Source organism: Capra hircus, chromosome 15 (assembly GCF_001704415.2).
Source record: "Capra hircus breed San Clemente chromosome 15, ASM170441v1, whole genome shotgun sequence".
Taxonomy (NCBI): Eukaryota; Metazoa; Chordata; class Mammalia; order Artiodactyla; family Bovidae; genus Capra; species Capra hircus.
Window position 1 is genome coordinate 64493700 of NC_030822.1, and position 22619 is coordinate 64516318.

At 39.5% G+C, this 22619-nt stretch overlaps 2 protein-coding genes across 6 annotated transcripts in view; one reads left to right on the plus strand and one right to left on the minus strand.

The window, feature by feature from the left end:
* Window positions 1–1806, minus strand: part of ATM (ATM serine/threonine kinase) — a 155913-nt gene extending 154107 nt beyond the window's left edge. For 2 of the 4 annotated variants that reach the window (XM_018059836.1, XM_018059833.1), the window contains exons 1-2: window positions 1668–1801; window positions 1344–1483 (exon numbers count right to left, since the gene is read on the minus strand). The gene's annotated coding sequence lies outside the window, so the exon portion shown is untranslated. Of the gene's footprint in view, window positions 1–1343; window positions 1484–1667 lie in introns of all 4 variants that reach the window. The other 2 variants (XM_018059835.1, XM_018059834.1) reach the window with 2 other exon arrangements.
* LOC102190533 (protein NPAT) overlaps window positions 2009–22619 on the plus strand; it is a 53049-nt gene continuing 32438 nt past the window's right edge. Inside the window, exons 1-2 of one of the 2 annotated variants that reach the window (XM_018059837.1) lie at window positions 2009–2184; window positions 13888–14006. In XM_018059837.1, the coding sequence (XP_017915326.1) occupies window positions 2148–2184; window positions 13888–14006 (156 nt within the window). In that variant the 5' untranslated portion in view covers window positions 2009–2147. Of the gene's footprint in view, window positions 2185–13887; window positions 14007–22619 lie in introns of those variants that run through there. The other variant, XM_018059838.1, reaches the window with a different exon arrangement.

A 22619-nucleotide genomic window follows, 5' to 3' on the forward strand; every position in this document is an offset into this window, starting at 1 on the left:
TGCCTCCAAAACATGATCAAAAATGTGGCTATGAAGGGGCCCTGCTGACTGGACATTGGTAACTGCCAGCTGCCTTTACAAAAATTAAATCATGACCACTGCAAGCTGCTGAGCTTCAACAGCCCCTAAAAGTTCAGGGTAGAGATCAGAAATAAGGCACTCTGTCTTCTGGGAAAAACTGGAAGAACAAGCCTTCAGAAAGTCAGATGTTTTCAGGTCAAGATTTTTATGAGCCCAAATTCTTGCATTCTCTCATACCCAGAGAAACACTAACGTTACAGACCAATGTCTGGTCTTGGTTCTCCTGGTGAGCCCCTCAGCAGTTTTTCTACTTCTATTAAGCTTTGGGCCATGTTTTTTTAACTTTCTTGTTAAGTTTGTTTCTTCTAGAATACAACAAATAAATCTCCAAATAGTAATACGACTAGAATATCCCCCAGCCAACACCCAGACAATGCTGGAACAAGCTGCCTTATCATTTTGTGAACTCTCATCTCCCTCTGTAAATGCACCCTGGCAGAAAGTGGGCATTGGGACTCAGGACCCCACAATGTCCCTGCCCAGCTTGGAGAAGCCAGAGCGGTCACTGCCCCATTCCCCAGTGACCTGTGTCCCCATGGCCCAAGACAAGGATAAGGTAGGTAGACAGGTAGTCATGAGCAGGGTGTTAAGCGGCCAAAGTTTGGCCCATAAATAAAAAGAAGGGGGAATGTGGAGCCCTATACCACGGTTACAGGATAAAAATCTCTGGAACTGACCAAGCCCCATAGCAACTGTTGCCATGACCCTCTGGATCTAAACCAGCCAGTACCCTAACCCCATAATATGTAAGATACCCACCCTACTATCCACCCTATAGCATCCTAACCAATCATCTAATGCCAGCATTCCTGTTGGAAGTTTCTCTGTCTTAAGGCTATGGAAATTGGCTGCAAGCCTGCAAAAGCGTTTGGCTCTCCCCTGAAATGGCCAGCTGTTTTAACAGCAGCTCCCACTCTAATAAATTTTATTCTCCTCTCATTCTCGGAGAAAGCAATGACACCCCACTCCAGTACTCTTGCCTGGAAAATCCCATGGATGAAGGAGCCTGGAAGGCTGCAGTCCATGGGGTAGCTGAGGGTCGGACACGACTGAGCGACTTCACTTTCACGCACTGGAGAAGGAAATGGCGACTTACTCCAGTGTTCTTGCCTGGAGAATCCCAGGGACGGGGGAGCCTGGTGGGCTGCCGTCTGTGGGGTCGCACAGAGTCGGACACGACTGAAGCGACTTAGTAGCAGCCTCTCATTCTGCCTCCTGCCTCGAAATTCTTTTCCAACCCCCACACAGACCACGACACTTACCACAGGATAAAATTACCACAGGGAAGGTAGTACAGTCAGCCGACAGTCAGAATTTTGAACTGGAGAGTGATTCCAAAGCCCAAGCTGTTAATCAGGAGATGCAGTTTAAGCCTCCACAAATTGCTCGCTGATTAAAACTACTAGTTATAAGAGGGGAGAAAAAGATGATTAGTCAAGCCATCTTCTTCAGCGGCCCTACAGTTGGACTCGGCCGAAGCGGAATCTCTGTAAGCGGTGATGTCCGCAGCCTACAAGCCCGCTCAACCTGCCTCCCCCAAGGCCCGAGCCGGCTGTCCAAGCACTATCCCGGCTTTCGGATCAAACCTGGAGTGATCGTGCAGCGTACGTTTCCAAAGGAAGCACTAAGGCTGACTGGCGCCAGGGCACTGTCTGCCCACGCTGGCCAAACACGCACGCTCTACACTCCCAAGAATCGCTTTCCCAAACACAGGGCTCGTCTGAGGGAAACACGCGTGCGTCCTGTCAGCCAATCGCGTGCGGCCCTGCATCCTCCGCTCGCCCTCTAGCGCCGGCTCTGCCTCTCCGCTCCCGCCTTCCCGCCCCGCCCCCATCCAAATGTGACGGCGGATGTGACGACAGCTCCAAGTAGAACGTAGGCGGGTTTCTTTTCGGCGCCTTTCTTTCTCCGGCGGAAGCGATTGGCTGGCGGGGAGCGAAAGAGGCGGGACAAGTTGCCGCGAGTTCAGTGCCGCCACTGGAACCGGGAGATGCGGCGCAGGGGCTGTTGCTGTGTTGGTTTTTATCCGAGTCTCGTCTCCTGCGGTTCCTTCTGGGGCTTCGATCATGCTGTTACCTTCGGACGTAGCCCGGCTGGTATTGGGTAAGCGCCGGCGCGGGAGGGAGGGGTACTGGATCAGGCTAAGCCGGACGGAAGGACCTTTGGAGCCAGAGGTTTTTCCCAGGGTGGGGAAGCTTTGGGGCTTTGCCTCCCCACCTACAAGTTCAGACTGGCGGTGAATCTTCTTCAGTGGGAGGCTCGGGCAGTTTAAGTTTCTTTATGTGTGAATGCTCCTCTCTTCCGAGACTCTCTGGCGAGGGGCGGCTGAAGAGAAACTCCGGGTGGAACACCTGAGGCCCGGATTTGGAGGGAAAGTCAGGCCTGCACACTTAATTAGAATCCTGCAGGGGAGTTGCCTACGTGATGGATGGACTGCGTTTTCTTCAACCTTGCGCTCACTTTCCCCTGTCAGAGCTGGGGCCAAATAAGGAAAAATAAAAGACTTCCCCAGCCGCCCAGCTTTAGCGAAGGACCTTCCTGACGGCCTTCTCATAACTTGCCTTTAGAGCGACGAATTTGGAATAAATGAAGTGATCCTGCCTCTCTGTCCCCCCAACCTCCTGCAAGAAGTCGTAGAATGTAGAGGTTTGAAACGCCAATTGCATACTTTTGAGATAGCAGCAATTCCTTTTTTTTTTAATTAGCAAGACTTTTCACTGGAAATGCCTTCCAGTTGAACGTTTTCTAGTCCTAGTTTTTCCTCAGTTTGAAGAGTGACACTGCCAGTTGTCAGGGTTTATTGTCTGTGCAGGAAACGGGTTTTGTTGTTTGTCGCCTGAAAGAATAAAGAGTATTGTATTGCTGGGAATGAGAGCCACATAAAACTCAAAACCGGAGCCAGATTTACAGACATCGTATGTAAATGGTTAAATGGTAAACATTTGTTCTAAAACTTCCCTTGGTATCCAAAGGCCATTACTAACATTATTTCACTGTCAGAAAAATCCATTTCTTATTCCCTTTTTAAAGTATTCTGCCCTGTCAAAAAAGAAAAAAGTTTTTATGCACAGACTCTTGACAGGCACATTTTGCAGGAAACTTTAGAGGGTAATGGTTCTGCCATCTGTTTTTGGAGAAAATAATCACTTAAATTTAAACTCATATTTTGTTAATGTTTGGTTAACTTTTTGCCCACTTTATCTAAACTGAATATCAACAGTTAACCTACATCGAAGAAGAAAGCTGTCTATCCTGCAATTCTTATATTAATTAGGCTTATTTGTAAACAGATCCAAAGTAGACTTTCACAAAATTCACAATAATACTGACATACTTATTGTGGTAGCTGTTCTGTTTGCTTTGTGGGATGTTTAGTAGCATCCCTGGCTTCTATCCATTAGATGCCAGCAGGGACGCAGTTCCTGCCTTCACCCAATTGTGAGAATAAGTGTCCACCGGAATAATTTAAACAAACTTGTGAGTGTATTCTAGACTTCCTCCTTCTTTAAAAATGGATTAAAATTACAGTCATTGTTTCTTATCCTAAAATTCTTATTTGTCATTCACATTCCATTTTTATTGCCACCAGTCCTAACAGTATGCGTCCCATTTCTCCCTTGGACTGTTTTCATAGTTTCTCATATAGTCTTGCAATTCATCTTATTTGTGGTTACAAAAATCTGCCTGAAGTATTCACACTACACCTCCAGTTTTAATAGTTGAAAGAGTTGTGCACTTACCAGAAATTTCAAGTTGTGCAAAAGAATATATACTACCAAAAAAAGCAAATCTCACCACTCTTGCTTTTTTCATTTAGCATTATCATGTCATCGCGGAGATCTCTGAATCACAAAACTTAGTGGCTTAAAAATTAACAGTTTTATTCTTTGCCCATGATTTCTTCTGTCAGTACTCCCTCCCTCTCAGTACTCCTTCAGTCCTTCTCATTGTTGCCCCTTTTGTTCATCATGTTCTTGCAGCAAATCTTTGGTTGCTTAGTATGTTCCAGGCACTGTGCCAATTGCTAAAAATTGAGTTCTCCCCCTTAGAATTTACATAATTAGGTTTTTTACCCTTACCCACACATACCAAAACACTTTCCTAGACCCCCACCTCTTATTTTATCTAATGCTCTATGTTACCGTATCACAAGTCAAATTTATTCAAAGAATAAGCTCTCCTTAGTTACTGTACTTCCTTGCTTAACTTTCATTCTTCAACATACTGCACTGACTTTTGTACCTACTACTCCATTTAAATAGCCTTCTACCTGGCTGTATCCAGCTATTGCCTTGCTAGAATTTCTTTAAATATTGTACAGTTAAAAATATATACGTCAAAGTGCCATTTGTTGTTTCTGGGCCACTAGTTTTGGTTTTATGTCATACAAGGTATTCTGCGGACCTGATCCTTCAAGTCTCTTGCCTGATCTCAAGTTCTCAACATATGCCCTATGCCCCAGGCATTCCAAACTACTTGCAGTTTCTGCATATACTCTTGTTAATGTATTTTGTTCCCTCTGCCTACAATGTTTTTCTCCCTCTCTTCCTAGTACACTTGTATTTAAGGTTCAGGTCAATTGTAATCTCAAACTGTTTGCAGCAGGTACAGTTAGTACTTTGTCCTTACAAGCTCTGGTGGCATTGTAGATTACTTGTATCATACTCTTACTTTGTTTTATTGTAGGTGTGTGTTTACTTACTCTTTTTTTTTAATATAAAATTTAACCATTGTAGCCATTTTTTACAATTCTGTGGCATTAAATACAATCATATTTTTCCGTAACCATCACCATCATTCACTTGTAGAACTTTGCCTTCACAAACCAAAACTTACTTTTTGACCTATTTAGTATTCTTTGTTTGTGCATGCTCACTCATGTCCAACTCTTTGCGACCCCATGGACTATAGCCTGCCAGGTTCCTCTGCCCATGGAATTTTCCAGGCAAGAATACTGGAGTGGGTTGCCATTTGCTAGTCCATTCAGTATTCTTATTCTAGAATTAATGTACAGGCTTCAAGAGTTGTGGGAGGCCCCAAACTATCTGTAAAGTTTTATGTACAGGTGGGGCATTTTTTATAGGTGAAGTATCCAGAACTTTCTTTAGATTTCTAAATAAATTTGTTCCTTTCTGTATGAGTCAGCATCCATTTAGGAAAACTGAAACTAATCTGAGTATTTAGCATGGAGGAATTTAATGAGGGAATTGGTTACACTGGTGAAAAGCTAAGAAAACAAGCAGCTTACATGAGCCAACCTGGAGGGTAGTAAACAGCAGGAAACCACTCTGATATCAGGACAAGTAGAGATGAAACCCAGAGGCTGGTTTCACTATGTGAAAACTAGAAGGTAGACTTGTCTGATGTGGGAGCAGTAGTAGAGGAAATTCTACGAGGGCAAAGAGGAAATGGGAGGAAAAAACCATGGCTCCCAATAACTGCCCTCCAGTCTCCCACTGGTGCTTCCCATTGATTGAACCCAGTCAGAAGCCAGCTGACATGGAACCCAGGAAATCGTCTGCAGGGGGTTCAGGTTTCCTGTTCTCCAGTACAGAGCAGAGGAAGCAGGAAGAGTAGATTTGAAGCCAAACAACCAGGACCAGCATACCCTGTGAAAGTTGAAGAGCCGCTGGTTCTATTAACCTTTACATCACTGTATCACTAAGACATAGATACTTAATAAATATTTATAAAGGTGTAGCTGTGATCATGACCTTCCCCTTTGTTGACTGAATAATATGTCACTTATTCAGATTCTATTATTTATTCATAATCATGTCATTGATGACATTTACAGCATTTTATGATCCTCATCCCTTCTGTGTTTTCAGTTGTATTTCCAACTGTTCTCCATCATAGATTCTGTGCTTCATTCAAACCAGGCATGTTCTTCAAACATGCTCCATATATGCTTTCCATCAGCTTTGTTGACTCATCTCTTCCTTGAAACGTACATAATATTCCCCAAGTCAGTTTGTACTTTCTCTAGCCCCTATAAAGTAAGTCTAATTGTCTTACCACCTTTGCTTTTTATTACAGTTATTTGCATATATATCTTCTGGGTCCTTGTAGATTATAGCTTCTTTTGGAGAGATTTTCTTTGTTATTTGTGGATCTTCCAGTAATATAAAGCACTGGAAGTTAAGTCTTAAGATTTTAAGGACTTGCCTGGCAGTCCAGCAGCTAAGACTCCGCCCTTCCATTGCAGGGAGCACAGTTCCATCCCTGGGCAGGGAACTAAAATCCCACAAGGCACATGGAGGGGTGGCGGGGGTGGGGGAATCTCAAACTACTGATATTTTGAAGAAACTATTACAATATGTAAAGGAAGTATTTTCAGATAAGGGGATTAGCTCTCTCTTGCTTTCTTCATCTGATGCATCTCTCTTTATCTTTCCCACTCTATAAATAAGAGAGGGCAGAATCTTGGCATCCTAGTTCCTAAAATTCAAAACCCTAGATTTTGCTAGAATTTTGTCTTTCCCTTTTCAATTATGTTTTCCCTTCAGTCTATTTTATTACTCATTACTGGGGGCTTCCCAGGTGGCGCTAGTGATAAAGAACATGGCTGCCAATGCAGGAGACAAGAGATGCAAGTTTGATCCCTGGGTGAGGAAGATTCCCTGGAGGAGGGCATGGCAATTTATCTTTTCCTCTGTATAAATAGAGATAAGAGAGGGCACACTCTTGGCATCCAAATTTCGAAAATTCAAAACCCTAGATATAGCTTGGATTTTGCCTTTTCTTTTTCAGTTATGTTTTCCCTTCAGTCTATTTTGTCATTACCTCCACTGAAAAGCAGGAACAGGACAATATTAAGAAAAAAATTCAAGTTACCTATTTGAACATAGGTCAGTAAGTTTACACAAAAGATGTAGTTATCTTAAACTCTAAATTTTTTAAAAGGAATTTAAAAAAATATTTTGATTGAAGAGTAATTGTTTTTTTTTTTAATAAAAGATAATTGGTCTCTATTTTGTGTTCTCATTGTAGCATTTTAGGTTTCAGATAATTTGTACCCAAAATTTCCCCCATTATTCTGATTGAGAACTGGTACAATCAGGTACTCAAGGATGATAAATAAGCTTTTTGTAGGAATGTAAATGTAAAAATAAATGAGCATAAAGCATTCAACTGTCACTTTAACGTTATTTTGGAACTTTCTGGACAAAAGTAAACCAGAATACATCAAGCCTGAAATGGGTATTCTATAGTCCAAAGTTGGGCTTTTTTTTTTAAGAGCAGAAGACATATGTCTCAGATACTGCTATTTAAAGATGCATTTTAACTTTTTAAACACTTGTTAAAAGACATTCTAGCTTTTTAACACAGCCTTTACTCAAGTGTAGACTATACAAAACTATAATATGAGAAGCCAAAAACTGACTGAGCTTTGGTGATTCTTTTTTCTGGCCACACTGCTTGCAGGATCTTAGTTGCCCAAACAGGGATTGAACCCCAGACCTCATCAGTGAAAGCACAAGAGTTTAACCACTGGACCACCAGGGAATTCCTGCCATATTTTCTAGAAATGTTAACTGTATATCATTACATTCAGTCTTGGGCCGTGTTTCTCAAACCTCATTTTGCTATTTTCCCTGATTACCCCTTGCGTGAAATTTTAGTGTTAGAAATTCAGTATCAGTTCAGTTGCTCAGTTGTGTCCAACTCTGCGACCCCATGGACTGCAGCACACCAGGCTTCCCAGTCCGTCACCAACTCCTGGAGCTTAGTCAAACTAACGTCCATCAAGTTGGTGATGCCATCCAACCATCTCATCCTCTGTTGTCCCGTTCTCCTGCCTTCAATCTTTCCCAGCATCTGGGTCTTTTCAAATGAATCAGCTCTTTGCATCAGGTGGCCAAAGTACTGGGGTTTCAGCTTTAGCATCAGTCCTTCCAATGAATATTCAGGACTGATTTCCTTTAGGATGGACTGGTTTGATCTCATTGAAGTCCAAGGGGCTTTCCAGAGTCTTCTCCAACACCATAGTTCAAAAGCATCAATTTAGCGCTCAGCTTTCTTTATGGTCTGACTCTCACATCCATACATGACTACTAGAGAAACCATAGCTTTGACTAGGTGGGCCTTTGTCGGCAAAGAAATGTCTCTACTTTTTAATATGCTATCTAGGTTGGTCATAACTTTCCTTCCAGTGAGTAAGCATCTTTTAATTTCATGGCTGCAGTCACCATCTGCAGTGATTTTGGAACTCAAGAAAATAAAGTCTGTCACTGTTTTCCATTGTTTTCCCATCTATTTGCCATGAAGTGTTGGGACCGGATGCCATGATCTTAGTTTTCTGAATGTTGTGTTTTAAGCCAAGTTACAAATAGACTGTTTATATGTTGTATGTATACTTGTGATTTATGCATAAAAGACATATTTTATTCATTCTCTTTCCTCCCCACTACCAGTTGTCACCCCCTGGGGGCTGTGTCACTGTTTTTGAGAATACTTGGTCTAGAGAAAAGCAAATCTACTTTAAGGAACTAGATTTAATGCCATTACCTATTACAAGCCCCAAGTGATTACCAGTGTATCTGGGGTGATTAGTACTTTTAAAACTTTCTACCATAAAAAGAAACAGTTTGGGTTCTTCAATTTAAAGTTTGAAGCATATAAAGAAAAAGTGCTGACTGCCCTGTTTCCATGATGACTCTAGTGGTCTCTAGGCTATAGTGGTCTAAATTTCTATAGTGGACTATAGTGGTCTAACTTCTAAATTCATGAAATCCTAGTGGTGGCTGACTTCAGTTCAGTTCAGTTCAGTCACTCAGTCGTGTCCGACTCTTTGTGACCCCATGAATCGCAGCACGCCAGACCTCCCTGTCCATCACCAACTCCCGGAGTTCACTCAGACTCACATCCATTGAGTACGTGAAGCCATGCAGCCATCTCATCCTTGGTCGTGTCCTTCTCCTCCTGCCCCCAATCCCTCCCAGCATCACAGTCTTTTCCAATGAGTCAGCTCTTCGCATGAGGTGGCCAAAGTACTGGAGTTTCAGCGTCAGCATCATTCCTTCCAAAGAAATCCCAGGGTTGATCTCCTTCAGAATGGACTGGTTGGATCTCCTTGCAGTCCAAGGGACTCTCAAGAGTCTTCTCCAACACCACAGTTCAAAAGCATCAAGTCTTCAGTGCTCAGCCTTCTTCACAGTCCAACTCTCACATCCACACATGACCACAGGAAAAACCATAGCCTTGACTAGACGGACCTTAGTCGGCAAAGTAATGTCTCTGCTTTTGAATATACTAACTAGGTTGGTCATAACTTTTCTTCCAAGGAGTAAGCGTCTTTTAATTTCATGGCTGCAGTCACCATCTGCAGTGATTTTGGAGCCCAAAAAAATAAAGTCTGACACTGTTTCCACTGTTTCCCCGTCCATTTCCCATGAAGTGATTGGACCAGATGCCATGATCTTCGTTTTCTGAATGTTGAGCTTTAAGCCAGCTTTTTTGCTCTCCTCTTTCACTTTCATCAAGAGGCTTTTTAGCTCCTCTTCACTTTCTGCCATAAGAGTGGTGTTATCTGTATATCTGAGGTTATTGATATTTCTCCCAGCAGTCTTGATTCCAGCTTGTGTTTCTTCCAGTCCAGCGTTTCTCATGATGTACTCTGCATATAAGTTAAATAAGCAGGGTGACAATATACAGCCTTGACGTACTCCTTTTCCTATTTGGAACCAGTCTATTGTTCCATGTCCAGTTCTAACTGTTGCTTCCTGACCTGCATACAGGTTTCTCAAGAGGCAGGTCAGGTGGTCTGGAATTCCCATCTGTTTCAGAATTTTCCACAGTTTATTGTCATCCACACAGTCAAAGGCTTTGGCATATTCAATAAAGCAGAAATAGATGTTTTTCTTGAACTCTCTTGCTTTTTTGATGATCCATGGATGTTGGCAATTTGGTCTCTGGTTCCTCTGCCTTTTCTAAAACCAGCTTGAACATCAGGGAGTTCGTGGTTCACGTATTGCTGAAGCCTGGCTTGGAGAATTTTGAGCATTACTTTACTAGTGTGTGAGATGAGTGCAATTGTGCGGTAGTTTGAGCATTCTTTGGCATTGCCTTTCTTTGGGGTTGGAATGAAAACTGACCTTTTCCAGTCCTGTGGCCACTGCTGAGTTTTCCAAATTTGCTGGCATATTGAGTGCAGCACTTTCACAGCATCATCTTTCAGGATTTGAAACAGCTCAACTGGAATTCCATCACCTCCACTAGCTTTAACTTATTCCAAATAATGTGACTGTCAGAAAGCCAATCATAAAAACTGATTTCAGCTGGCTATAGTTTTATAAGGGTTTATATTGGATTGTTTATTTGTGAAAAATGAAAAAAAAAAGGGGAAATAGCCATCATTGATCCACCTAATTTCACATCAAAGGTGATTTTATATTTTCAGTGATGGGGATATTGAAATTGTAGTATCTGAAATAAAAGGTTTCTTCTAAGTGTTTTCTCACACTCCAAACGACAGTGTCTTTGTTATGTTTATTTCTTCTATAGCATTAATTAACAAGAGGTTGGAAAACTGATTGATCAGCAGTGAGTACAAAATGGTGCATGCTATTTTGTACTTAATTTTTTCCTCCTAACATTTCTCTCTTTTCCTACAATATGCATGTGTGTGTGTGTGTGTTAATATCACTCAGTTGTGTCTGACTCTTAGTGACCCCATGGACTGTAGCCCACCAGGCTCCTCTGTCCATGGGATTCTCCAGGCAAGAGTACTGGAGTGGGTTGCCATTTCCTCCAGGAGATCTTCCCAACCCAGGGATCAAACCCTGGTCTCCTGTGTCTCTTGCAATGCAGTGGATTCTTTACCGCTGAGCCACTGGTGAATGGGTACCAGCATCCCAGCCAGTGCATATGTGTGTGTGCTTAGTAATGTCTGACTCTTTTCAACCCCATGGACTATAGGGCCCCAGGCTCTTCTGTCCATGGAATTTTCCAGGCAAAAATACTAGAGTGGGTTGCCATTTCCTTCTCCCCAGAACGGGACGATTTCCTTGCCCTTTTCTTTTTTTAATGCTCATATATAACTTTGCAGACCTTCTCAACTTTTTGACTGGTAGGGCCTGGTTAAAGATACTATTCCAGGTAAATTTTATAATTTTAAAGTTGGGAAAGACTTTAGTAATAATTGCCTTGTATGCATGCATGCTGAGTCACTTTAGTTGATCCGACTGTGTGACTGTGGACTGTAGCCTGCCAGGCTCCTGTGTCCATGAGATTCTCCAGGCAAGAATACTGGGGTAGGTTCCCATGCTCTCCTGCAGGGCATCTTCCCAACCCAGGGATTGAACTTGTGTCTCTTATGTCTCCTGGATTGGCAGGCAGGTTCTTTACCATTATCGCCACCTGGGAAGCCCCAAAATTGGCTTAGTAGTTATCAACTATTATACTAACACTGAGGTAAATATATTATAAAGGGAATCTAGTATTTTGTAATAGGAGTATGGTATATAGAGAATTCAAAGAAAAAATTCTCTGAGGAAGTGATAATTACTTCAGTAGACCTGAAGAATGAGTTGGAATTAGCTAGGCTAAGAAAGAACATCCCCAGTGGCTCAGCTGTAAAGGACTTGACTGCTATGCAGGAGATGTAGCAGGAGCTGTGGGTTCAATTCCTGAGTTAGAAATATCCCCTGGAGGAGGGCATGGCAACCCACTTCAGTATTCTTGCCTCGTAAATCCTATGCACAGTTCATGGGGTTGCAAAAGAGTCGACACAACTTAGCAAGTAAAAAGAGCAATGACACCAGCCTCTCCCTTTGGAGTTTCCCTGGTGGCTCAGATGGTAAAGAATCTGCCTACAATGAAGGAAAAGTGAAAGTGAAGTCGCTCAGCCATGTCCGACTCTTCGGGACCCCATGGACTATATCCTACCAGTCTCCTCTGTCCATGGAATTTTCCAGGCAAGAGTACTGGAGTGGGTTGCCATTTCCTTCTCCAGGGGCTCTTCCCGATGCAAGGATTGAACCCGGGTCTCCTGCACTGCAGGCAGACGCTTTACCCTCTGAGCCACCAGGGAAGCCAGGGAAACCTAGCTTCATTCCCTGGGTCAAAAAGATCTCTTGGAGGAGGAAATGATTACCCACTACAGTACTCTTCAGCTTCCCTGGTGGCTCAAATGGTAAAAAGTTTCCCTCAATGCAGGAGACCTGGGTTTGATCCCTGGGTTGGGAAGAATACCTGGAGAAGGGAACAAATACCCACTCCATTATTCTTGACTGGAGAATTCCATGGACAGAGGATCCTAATGGGCTGCAGCCCATGGGGTTGCAAAGAGTCAGACACAACTGAGCGACTAACATTCACACACAAGCTAAGAAAAGATAAGCTGCCCAAGCAAAGGCCATAGCACATACAGTGTTCTTGAAATAAAAGCATTCATATACTGAAAAGATGTTCAACATTGCTACACTAATTATTAAGAAACAACAAAACTATAATAAAGTACCTTCTCACACACTTTTCAAAATGGCCATTATTAATAAGTTTCACAAACATCAAATGCTGGAGAAGGTGTGGAAAAAAGGGAACCCTCCTACACAGTTGGTGGAAATGTAGGTCACTGTGGCCACTATGGAAAACAGTATGGAGTTTCCTCAAAAAACTAAAAATAGGATTGCCATATGATCTAGAAACCTTACTCCTGGGCATATATCCAGACAAAATGGTAATTCAAAAAGATAACATACGCTTATGTTTATAGCAGCACATTCACAACAGCCAAGACATGGAAACAACCTACATGTCCACTGACAGATGACTGGTGGTACATATATACAGAGGAATGCTACTCAGTCATAAAAAAGATGAAATAATGCTATTTGCAGCAGCATGACTGGACTTGGAGATTATCGTATTAAGTGAGTCTGTTTAGGTGATGGGCATTATAAAAGGCATGAAATGCTCTCTCTTCGTGGTTTTTATTTGTATTTCCTAATGGCTAGTGATGTTTAGCATCATTTCACATATCAGTTGACCTTTCCCTTTTCTTCGGAGAAATGTCTCTTCAGGTCTGTCACCCGCTTTTTAACTGGATAATTTGTTTTTTTGCTCTTGAATTGTATTGAGTTCTTTATTTATTTTGGTTATGAATACCTTATCAGGTATATGCAAATATTTTTTCCCATTCTGTCAGTTTTTTTATTTTGTTGATGGTTTCTTTGGCTGTGCAGAAGCTTTTTAATTTGATATATTCCAGCTTGTTCATTTTGTGTTTTGTTACTTGTGCATTAGGTGTCAAATCCAGATAATCATTGCCAAGACCCGTATCAGGGAGCTTTTTCCTATATTCTTCTAGGAGTTTCATGCTTTCAGGTCTTAGGTTTAAGTCTTTAGTCCCTTTCAAGTTACTTTTCATGAGTGTTGTAAGACAGGGGTCTAGTTTCACTCCTTTATATGTGAATATACAGTTTTCCTAGCACCATTCATTGAAGAGATGGTCTTTTCTCCACTAAGTATTCTTGGCTCTCTTGTCAAATTTAGTTGACCATATATGCTGGGGATTGTTTTTAGACTCTCAATTCTGTTCCCTGGTCTATTTTTATGCCAGTACCATACTAAATACTGTATTTATTATGACTTTATAGCCTATTAACTAGAGTTTTTCTTTTAAACAGCTATTTTATAAACTCTGCTTTGTACTGCAGCACAATTTGGTGTTTCTGGTAAGGCTGCAGAATTCCATAATGTTCATCTGAAGTTGCATCTCTGATATGAAATTGCTATAGTGTTTAAAACAGCAGTTTTCAGAATTTACTGACGTTACTGAATTCCATTTTATGTTTCATTTAGGATACTTACAACAGGAGAACCTTACTTCTACCTGCCAGGCTTTTATTTTGGAAAGTTCAGACTTAAAAGAATATGCAGAACACTGTACAGATGAAGGTTTTATCCCAGCCTGCTTACTGGTGAGTCATTCGTTCCTTAAGGAAGTATTTCATCATTGACCAACATAAGACACTATAAACACCGCCTCAGCAAACAGTATTGACCATAGGATTTTTGCAGAAACTAACGCCTTTGGCCAGCGATTTGTTATGTAAGTCAGTATTGAAACACTCCTGTCAGTAGTGGTTCAAGTAACAAAATACATATTAATATGAGTCTGATTGATATTGTGTTAAAAACCAGCTCATTAGCAAAAATCAAAATGGGCAGAAATTTGATAGTTTGTATTCATGCGTAAATGGGAAGACCCAAAGAAGACTAGCTCTTCTTTTCACACATATAAATAAAGCTGGGAAGTGAATTGCAGCTTTGATTTTGAGAATCAATTTTAAAGTGACACCCTCATTTCTAATTAGTTTCACAACTGTTTGTCCTGGGGCTTACTTGTTTATTGACTGTTATGGGATAAATATTTGTATCCCTCCGGAATTCATATATTAAAATCCCATCCCTCAGTGTCATGGTATTTAGAGGTAAGACCTTTAGAAAGTATTTAGGTTTAGATTAGGTCATGAAGTTGGGACCCTCATGACGTGGTTTAAAAAGTGAAAGAGAAATCTCGGTTTCCACACACCAAAGGCCATGTGAACACACATCAAGAAGGGGGATAAGGCCAGGAATTTGGTCCTCACCAGAAACCAGATCATCTGGCAACTTGATCTTGGATTTTCCAGCCTTCAGAAAGAACAATGAGAAATAAATGTCTGTTATTTAAGCCACCTGATCTATGACATTATATAGCAGTCCAGTCTTTGCTATATCTGGCTTTCCTATAGTTGCTTACTTCAGAAAAGTATAAAACAGATATCTTGATATCTTGTCACCTGTGTTTTAAACATCACTAGACCGATAGAGTGTTGTTTGGTAGATAATGGTGGATATATACTAGAACTACATTATTTGAAATGGCATTTAGTCATTTTATTTTAAACATAGATCCTTAGATTCATTTCGGCTGTCACAGACAACATGATCATCTATGGAGGAAACTTAAAAAAAAAAAAACCTATAAAATTGCCAGAGTTTTAGCAAGGTCAGAGGATACAAAGTGTTTAAAAGTGCATCATATTTCTTTATACCTACAATGAACAATTTTTTTTCTTTTTTTAAAAAATTTTTATTTTATTTTGCTTTACAATACTGTATTGGTTTTGCCATACATCGACATGAATCAGCCACGGGTGTACATGAGTTCCCAATCCTAAACCCCCCTCCCACTTCCCACCCCATATCATCTCTCTGGATCATCCCCATGCACCAGCCCCAAGCATCCTGTATCCTATATCGAACATAGACTGGTGATTCATTTCTTGCATGATAGTATACATGTTTCAATGCCATTCTCCCAAATCATCCCACCCTCTCCCTCTCCCACAGAGTCCAAAAGTCCGTTCTATACATCTGTGTCTCTTTTGCTATCTCGCATACAGGATTATCATTACCATCTTTCTAAATTCCATATATGTGTGTTAGTATACTGTGTTGGTGTTTTTCTTTCTGGCTTACTTCACTCTGTATAATAGGCTCCAGTTTCATCCACCTCATTAAAGCTGACTGAAATGCATTCTTTTTAATGGCTGAGTAATACTCCATTGTGTATATGTATCACAGCTTTCTTATCCATTCATCTGCTGATGGACATCTAGGTTGTTTCCATGTCCTGGCTATTATAAATAGTACTGCGATGAACATTGGGGTGCACGTGTCTCTTTCAATTCTGGTTTCCTCGGTGTGTATGCCCAGCCGTGGGATTGCTGGGTCATAAGGCAGTTCTGTTTGCAGTTTTTTAAGGAATCTCCACCCTGTTCTCCATAGTGGCTGTACTAGTTTGCATTCCCACCAACAGTGTAAGAGTGTTCCCTTTTCTCCACACTCTCTCCAGCATTTATTGCTTGTAGACTTTTGTATTGCTGCCATTCTGACTGGTGTGAAATGGTACCTCATTGTGGTTTTGATTTGTATTTCTCTGATAATGAGTGATGTTGAGCATCTTGTCATGTGTTTGTTAGCCCTCCATATGTCTTCTTTGGAGAAATGTCTATTTAGTTCTTTGGCCCATTTTTTGATTGAGTTATTTATTTTTCTGGAATTGAGCTGCATGAGTTGCTTGTATATTTTTGAGATTAGTTGTTTGTCAGTTGCTTCATTTGCTATTATTTTCTCCCATTCCAAAGGCTGTCTTTTCACCTTGCTTATAGTTTCCTTTGTTGTGCAGAAGCTTTTAATTTTAACTAGATCCCATTTGTTTATTTTTGCTTTTATTTCCAGTATTCTGGGAGGTGGATCATAGAGGATCCTGCTGTGATTTATGTCGGAGAGTGTTTTGCCTATATTCTCCTCTAGGAGTTTTCTAGTTTCTGGTCTTATGTTTAGATCTTTAATCCATTTTGAGTTTATTTTTGTGTATGGTGTTAGAAAGTGATCGAGAGTATCATTCTTTTACAAGTGGTTGACCAGTTTTCCCAGGACCACTTGTTAAAGAGACTGTCTTTAATCCACTGTATATTCTTGCCTCCTTTGTCAAAGATAAGCTGTCCATAGGGTGTAGATTTATCTCTGGGCTTTCTATTTTATTCCATTGATCTATATTTCTATCTTTGTGCCAGTACCATACTGTCTTAATGACTGTGGCTTTGTAGTAGAGCCTGAAGTCAGGCAAGTTGATTCCTCCAGTTCCATTCTTCTTTCTCAAAATTGCTTTGGCTATTCGAGGTTTTTTGTATTTCCATACAAATTGTGAAATTATTTGTTCTAGTTCTGTGAAAAATACTGCTGGTAGCTTGATAGGGATTGCATTGAATCTGTAGATTGCTTTGGGTAGTATACTCATTTTCACTATATTGATTGTTCTGATCCATGAACATGGTATATTTCTCCATCTATTAGTATCCTCTTTGATTTCTTTCATCAGCGTTTTATAGTTTTCTATATATAGCTCTTTAGTTTCTTTGGGTAGGTATATTCCTAAGTATTTTATTCTTTTCATTGCAATGGTGAATGGAATTGTTTCCTTAATTTCTTTTTCTACTTTCTCATTATTCGTGTATAGGAATGCAAGGGATTTCTGTGTGTTGATTTTATATCCTGCTGCTTTTCTATATTCATTGATTAGCTCTAGTAATTTTCTGGTGGAGTCTTTAGGGTTTTCTATGTAGAGGATCATGTCATCTGCAAACAGTGAGAGTTTTGCTTCTTTGGACTCCTTTTATTTCTTTTTCTGCTGCTTGCTGTGGCCAAAACTTCTAGAACTATGTTGAATAGTAGTGGTGAAAGTGGGCACCCTTGTCTTGTTCCTGACTTTAGAGGAAATGCTTTCAATTTGTCACCATTGAGGGTAATGTTTGCTGTGGGTTTGTCATGTATAGCTTTTATTATGTTGAGGTATGTTCCTTCTATTCCTGCTTTCTGGAGAGTTTTTATCATAAATGGATGTTGAATTTTGTCAAAGGCCTTCTCTGCATCTATTGAGATAATCATATGGCTTTTATTTTTCAATTTGTTACTGTGGTGAATTACATTGATTGATCTGCGGATATTGAAGAATCCTTGCATCCCTGGGATAAAGCCCACTTGGTCATGGTGTATGATCTTTTAAATGTGTTGTTGGATTCTGATTGCTAGAATTTTGTTAAGGACTTGTACATCTATGCTCATCAGTGATATTGGCCTGTAGTTTTCCTTTTTTGTGGCATCTTTGTCAGGTTTTGGTATTAGGGTGATGGTGGCCTCATAGAATGAGTTTGGAAGTTTACCTTCCTCTGCAGTTTTCTGGAAGAGTTTGAATAGGATAGGTGTTAGCTTGTCTCTAAATTTTTGGTAGAATTCAGCTGTGAAGCCGTCTGGACCTGGGCTTTTGTTTGCTGGAAGATTTCTGATTACAGTTTCAATTTCTGTGCTTATGATGGGTCTGTTAAGATTTTCTATATATATATCATCTACAGTAGCACTCAACAAACAAAAATAAAATACTTATGTAATAAGGCTAACAAAGTATCCATAGACTCTGTATGCTAAAATTTGTATGAAAGAAATCAAAGACTTGAATAAAAGGAAAGATACACTGTGTTCATGGAATGAGCAACTCAGTACTATTAAGATGTCCATTCTCTACATTTTGATCTATACATTTATTACATTTAAAATCCCAACAAGTACTAGAACAAGCATCTGTGACTTCAGTTTTATGAGTTATTATCACACTTGTCTCTGAACTGGAGTTCATGAGAGAGGATTTTTTTTTTGCCATATATATAATACCAATCCTGGTAATTTCCCAATAAATACCAAACATTAAAAAAAAAAAAAAAAATTAAAAAAAAAAAATCCCAACAAGTAATTTTTTTTTTGTTTTGAAATGGCCGCTTATTGAATATATCTGACCTGCAAGGTACCATGTACATCCTTTTGCTATTTACACAGTTTTTTCAGGAATAAACTGACAAACTATATCTAACACATTCGCTTAAGGGGAGTGGCTAACAATGTGATACACAAATCCTTGTGTCTGCCTACGGGAAATATAATAAGTCCTGTACATATAAACCTTGAAATTGCAAACTTTCAAAGATGCAAGCATGCCACTTACTACCAAGATACCACTGGACCATTTTTTTTAAGAGAGCAAATAAAATTGAATCCATCAAGGAACCAGAACCTGTGCCTTCAAAGTCAGGTGTGAATGGAATTGCAGCTTTCCGTCCATGTATTACTGACGATCCTTCAGCTCTACCATCTCCCACCTCCACTCCCTCCTCCAGACAGTAACGTTCTCCTTGCCTTTTGGCCCCATGCCAGCTGCTGTACTACTGTTCTTTTCAAGGTACTGTACTATAAGGTTAAAAATGGTTTCTCTCTTTTTTTTTAAAGTAAAGTCAAAACTGTTTTCTTTCTGTTTATTGTTTATGTATTATTTGTGTGAAAAGTATTCTAAACCTATTACAGTGCAGTACTATATAGCCAATTGTGTTAATTGGGTACCTAGGCTAACTTCGTTGGACTTACAAACAAATGGGACTTAGGAACATGCTCTTGAAATGAAACTCATTCACACGGAGATTTAACGTAATCAGCTTTCATTTTGATACCAATTAGGATGTGATTCTCCTAATTTATGAAATATCTGCCAGGAACATACTCGTCATCAGTAAATTGATGATAACATCTTATAAATTATACAGATTGACAACTCTTGACAGTAGGACCTCATTTAAACTGATATTCATAGCCCTTTTTAAAAATCTAAGCCTGTATAACTGTTTATCCATTTAGTTGTAGAAATGTTAATATTATATTGTGGGATACTGCCCCAGCCCCAACAGAGTTATTACATAATATGCAGTTTATGTCCATAATCTGAAATTTAAAACACATTTAAGAGTGATGCTGATAATGGGGGAGGCATTGTATATATGGAAGCAGGGCTTTATGGAGAATCTCTATACCTTCCTCTCAATTTTCTTGTGAACATTAGATGCTTTTAAAAATTAAATAACACATATAATCCCAACAGTTTCAGGGATTTGGGGGCTTCACTGCCGATGACTTGATACTCTTGGGTTCTTTATTTATTTAATGACAGTACTTTTAAAGAATGAAAGTATTCAGGGAAAACTACTCAGTAAACTGTTTAGAATTCATATCATAAAATAAGGTTTATTCCAGAAATAATTTATCCTTTCTGCCAAATACTTTATATAATTATTTGTCAAACGACAAAAAACATTGTTCCAAAAAACCAAACAAGTCCTAATCACATTTTTAACATTAACTTATATTCCAGTATCAGATTGGCTTATATTGAATTGGTTAATTGCCAGTAGTTGATTTTTTTTATAAGTAGCACCCAAATAAAAGATAATTTTTCCCTTTATTATTTGTAATGCCTTTCTTTGTTTTACAGTCTCTTTTATCAAAGTACTGCTACCCCAGCTTTCTTTCCATTTCCATTTGCCTGGAATATCTTTTTCCATCTCTTCATTTTCACTCTGTATGTGTCTTTCGATTTGAACTGAGTGTCTTGTAAACAGCATATAACCTTCATACTACCTTTACAGTAGATGATCCACTACTTGTACTGTGTTTTTCTTTACCAGTGAGGTTTTTGTTTTGTTTTTTTAAATAATTTTCTTATTTCTAGCTATGGCCTTTACTTTTCCATTTAAGGAAGTCCCTTTAAACATTACTTAAAAGGCCAGTTTAGTGGTGATGAACTGCTTTGGTTTTTGAACGTCTGGGAAACCGTTTCTCTCCTTTACCTGGCATGTGAATTTTATGCTGAAATATCCTCTGATCATCTTTGTATGTCACGAGTTGTTTTTGTCTTGATTCTTTTAAGATTCTCTGTTTATCTTTAACTTTTGACAATTACACTGTGTCTTGCCGTGGGTCTCTTTCATTTCATTTCGTATGGGAGTATATGCTCTCTGTATTTGGGTGTCTTTTCCTTTGACAAATTAGGCAAGTATTCAGCCATTTTGTCTTTAAATAGGTTTTCTTTTCTTTCTCTCTTCTGCTTCTGGAAACTCTGTTATGAGAATATTCGTGTGCATGATGTTGTCCCAGAGATGCTTTTCATTCTTAATCAGGTGATTCTCACTACCTTGTCTTCCAGGTTGCTGATCCATTCTTTGGCATTCTCCAGTCTGTTGATTCTCTGTACTGTTCTTTTCACTCAGTTACTGTGATCTTCAGTCTTTATTGGTTCTTATATTTTCTCTTTGTTGAAGTTCTCCCTTGAGTTCATCCATTCTTCTCCAGAGTTCAGTGAGCATATTTTTGACTATTACATTAACCTCTTTATCTGGTGAATTGATAATCTCTGTTTTGTTAATTAGTTCATTCTCTGAGGTTTTGTCTCTTTGAAAGGTACTTCTTTGTCTCTTCATTTTGCCTAACTTTCTGTATTTGTTTCTATTATTAGGTGTATAAACTGTGTTTCCTGGTCTTGAAACAGTGGCCTAACGTAGAAGGTGTCCTGTGGGCTCAGTAGAACAATTCCCCTGTCACCAAAGCCAGGTGCTCTAAGGGTATCCACTGTGTGGGCTGTGTGCACCTTGCTGTTGTGGTTGAGTGGCCTGAGGCCCAGCCACTACTGTCACTGGCTTGCTGATGAGCAATGCTGGTCCCTTGGAGGAGGAGCACGGGTACCACGGGTACTATTGTGGAAAAATAACCCAGATAGTTCTTAAAAAGGATATATTCAAGGACTCACATTGCTTGGTCTTTAAGACTTAACTAACAAGCAGTAGTAATCAGGATTGAATGGCATTAGGAAATGGTTAGGCACTGGATCAGTGAAACAAAATACAAACTTTAAATGTGATTTTTGACAAAAGTTCAGATAATTCACTGGAAAAAGGATAATCTTAACAACAAATGGTGATAGGACAATTAGACAACCAGATTTAAAAAAGAAAAAAAAGAACCTTTACATATACCTCATAAAAAATTAACCAGTCTAGCTAATAGATCAAAATTGTAAAACATAAAACGGTAAGACTTCCAGAAAAAACAGAACAAAATTTGTGCAGTCTTGGTTTTGGTAATGAATTTTTAGACATGATACCAAAAGTACTGATTGAAATAAAAATTTGATAAATTCAACTTCATAAAAATTTAAAATTTTTGCTCTATAAAAAAACACTGTTAAAAGAATGACAGCTATAGGGTAAGAAAAAGTTTCTGCAGCTCTGAAAAAGGGATTCTGTGTAGAATATATAAGAAACTTTTTTAACTGAATTTTTTCTTTAATGGGCAAGAAAAAACTATAGGACTGTCAATATAATGTGAAAAAAATACTCCACGTTCTTATCTGTTAGGAAAATGACTGTGACTAACCCAAGCAGATGTTGGAATGGCTAGTATAAAAAATAATTTTTAAATTGCTGCAAAATCATACAGCTGCTTTGCCCAACAGCTTGGATGTTGTTTTTTAGGTTAAACAACCTAGTCCCATGTGAACTAGCATTCATACACCCAGATATTTATCCAAGTGAACTGGAAAACTTATATTCACACAAAAACATACTGTTTATCTATGATGTCAAAAACTGAAAATAACCAAGATGTCTTTCAACAACTGAGTAAATAAACTGGTATGTTCTTCTTACTAAGCAGTAAAAAGCAGCACTGATGACTCATAATAACGTGAACGAATCTTAAAATTTTTCTTAGTTCTTCTAAGTAGGCAATGTTAACAAGTAAGTTAATACAGATAGTGGGGCCCAGGCTTCTCACTCTGTGAGAAAAAAAAAACACAAATAAGCATGAGACCTGTGGTGGTAAATTATATAGTCAGAGATATCAGTACAGATTAATGTTTATTTTAATATATGTACAGATGTATTCAGAAATAATGTGAAGTAGCCTGTCTGTGTGTTTGTGTAGCACTGTGTGCTGTAGGGTCCTAGCGGCAGTGATGCCCTAGTAACTACCAGCAGATCTACCACGCAGATCTTTACTTCTCATTGTTCTGGAGGCTGGGAAGACCAAGATGAAGTGATCCTGTTTCAGTTCCTGGTGAAGGCTGTCTTCCTGACTTATAGACAACCTCCTTCTTGCTGTGACCTCACATG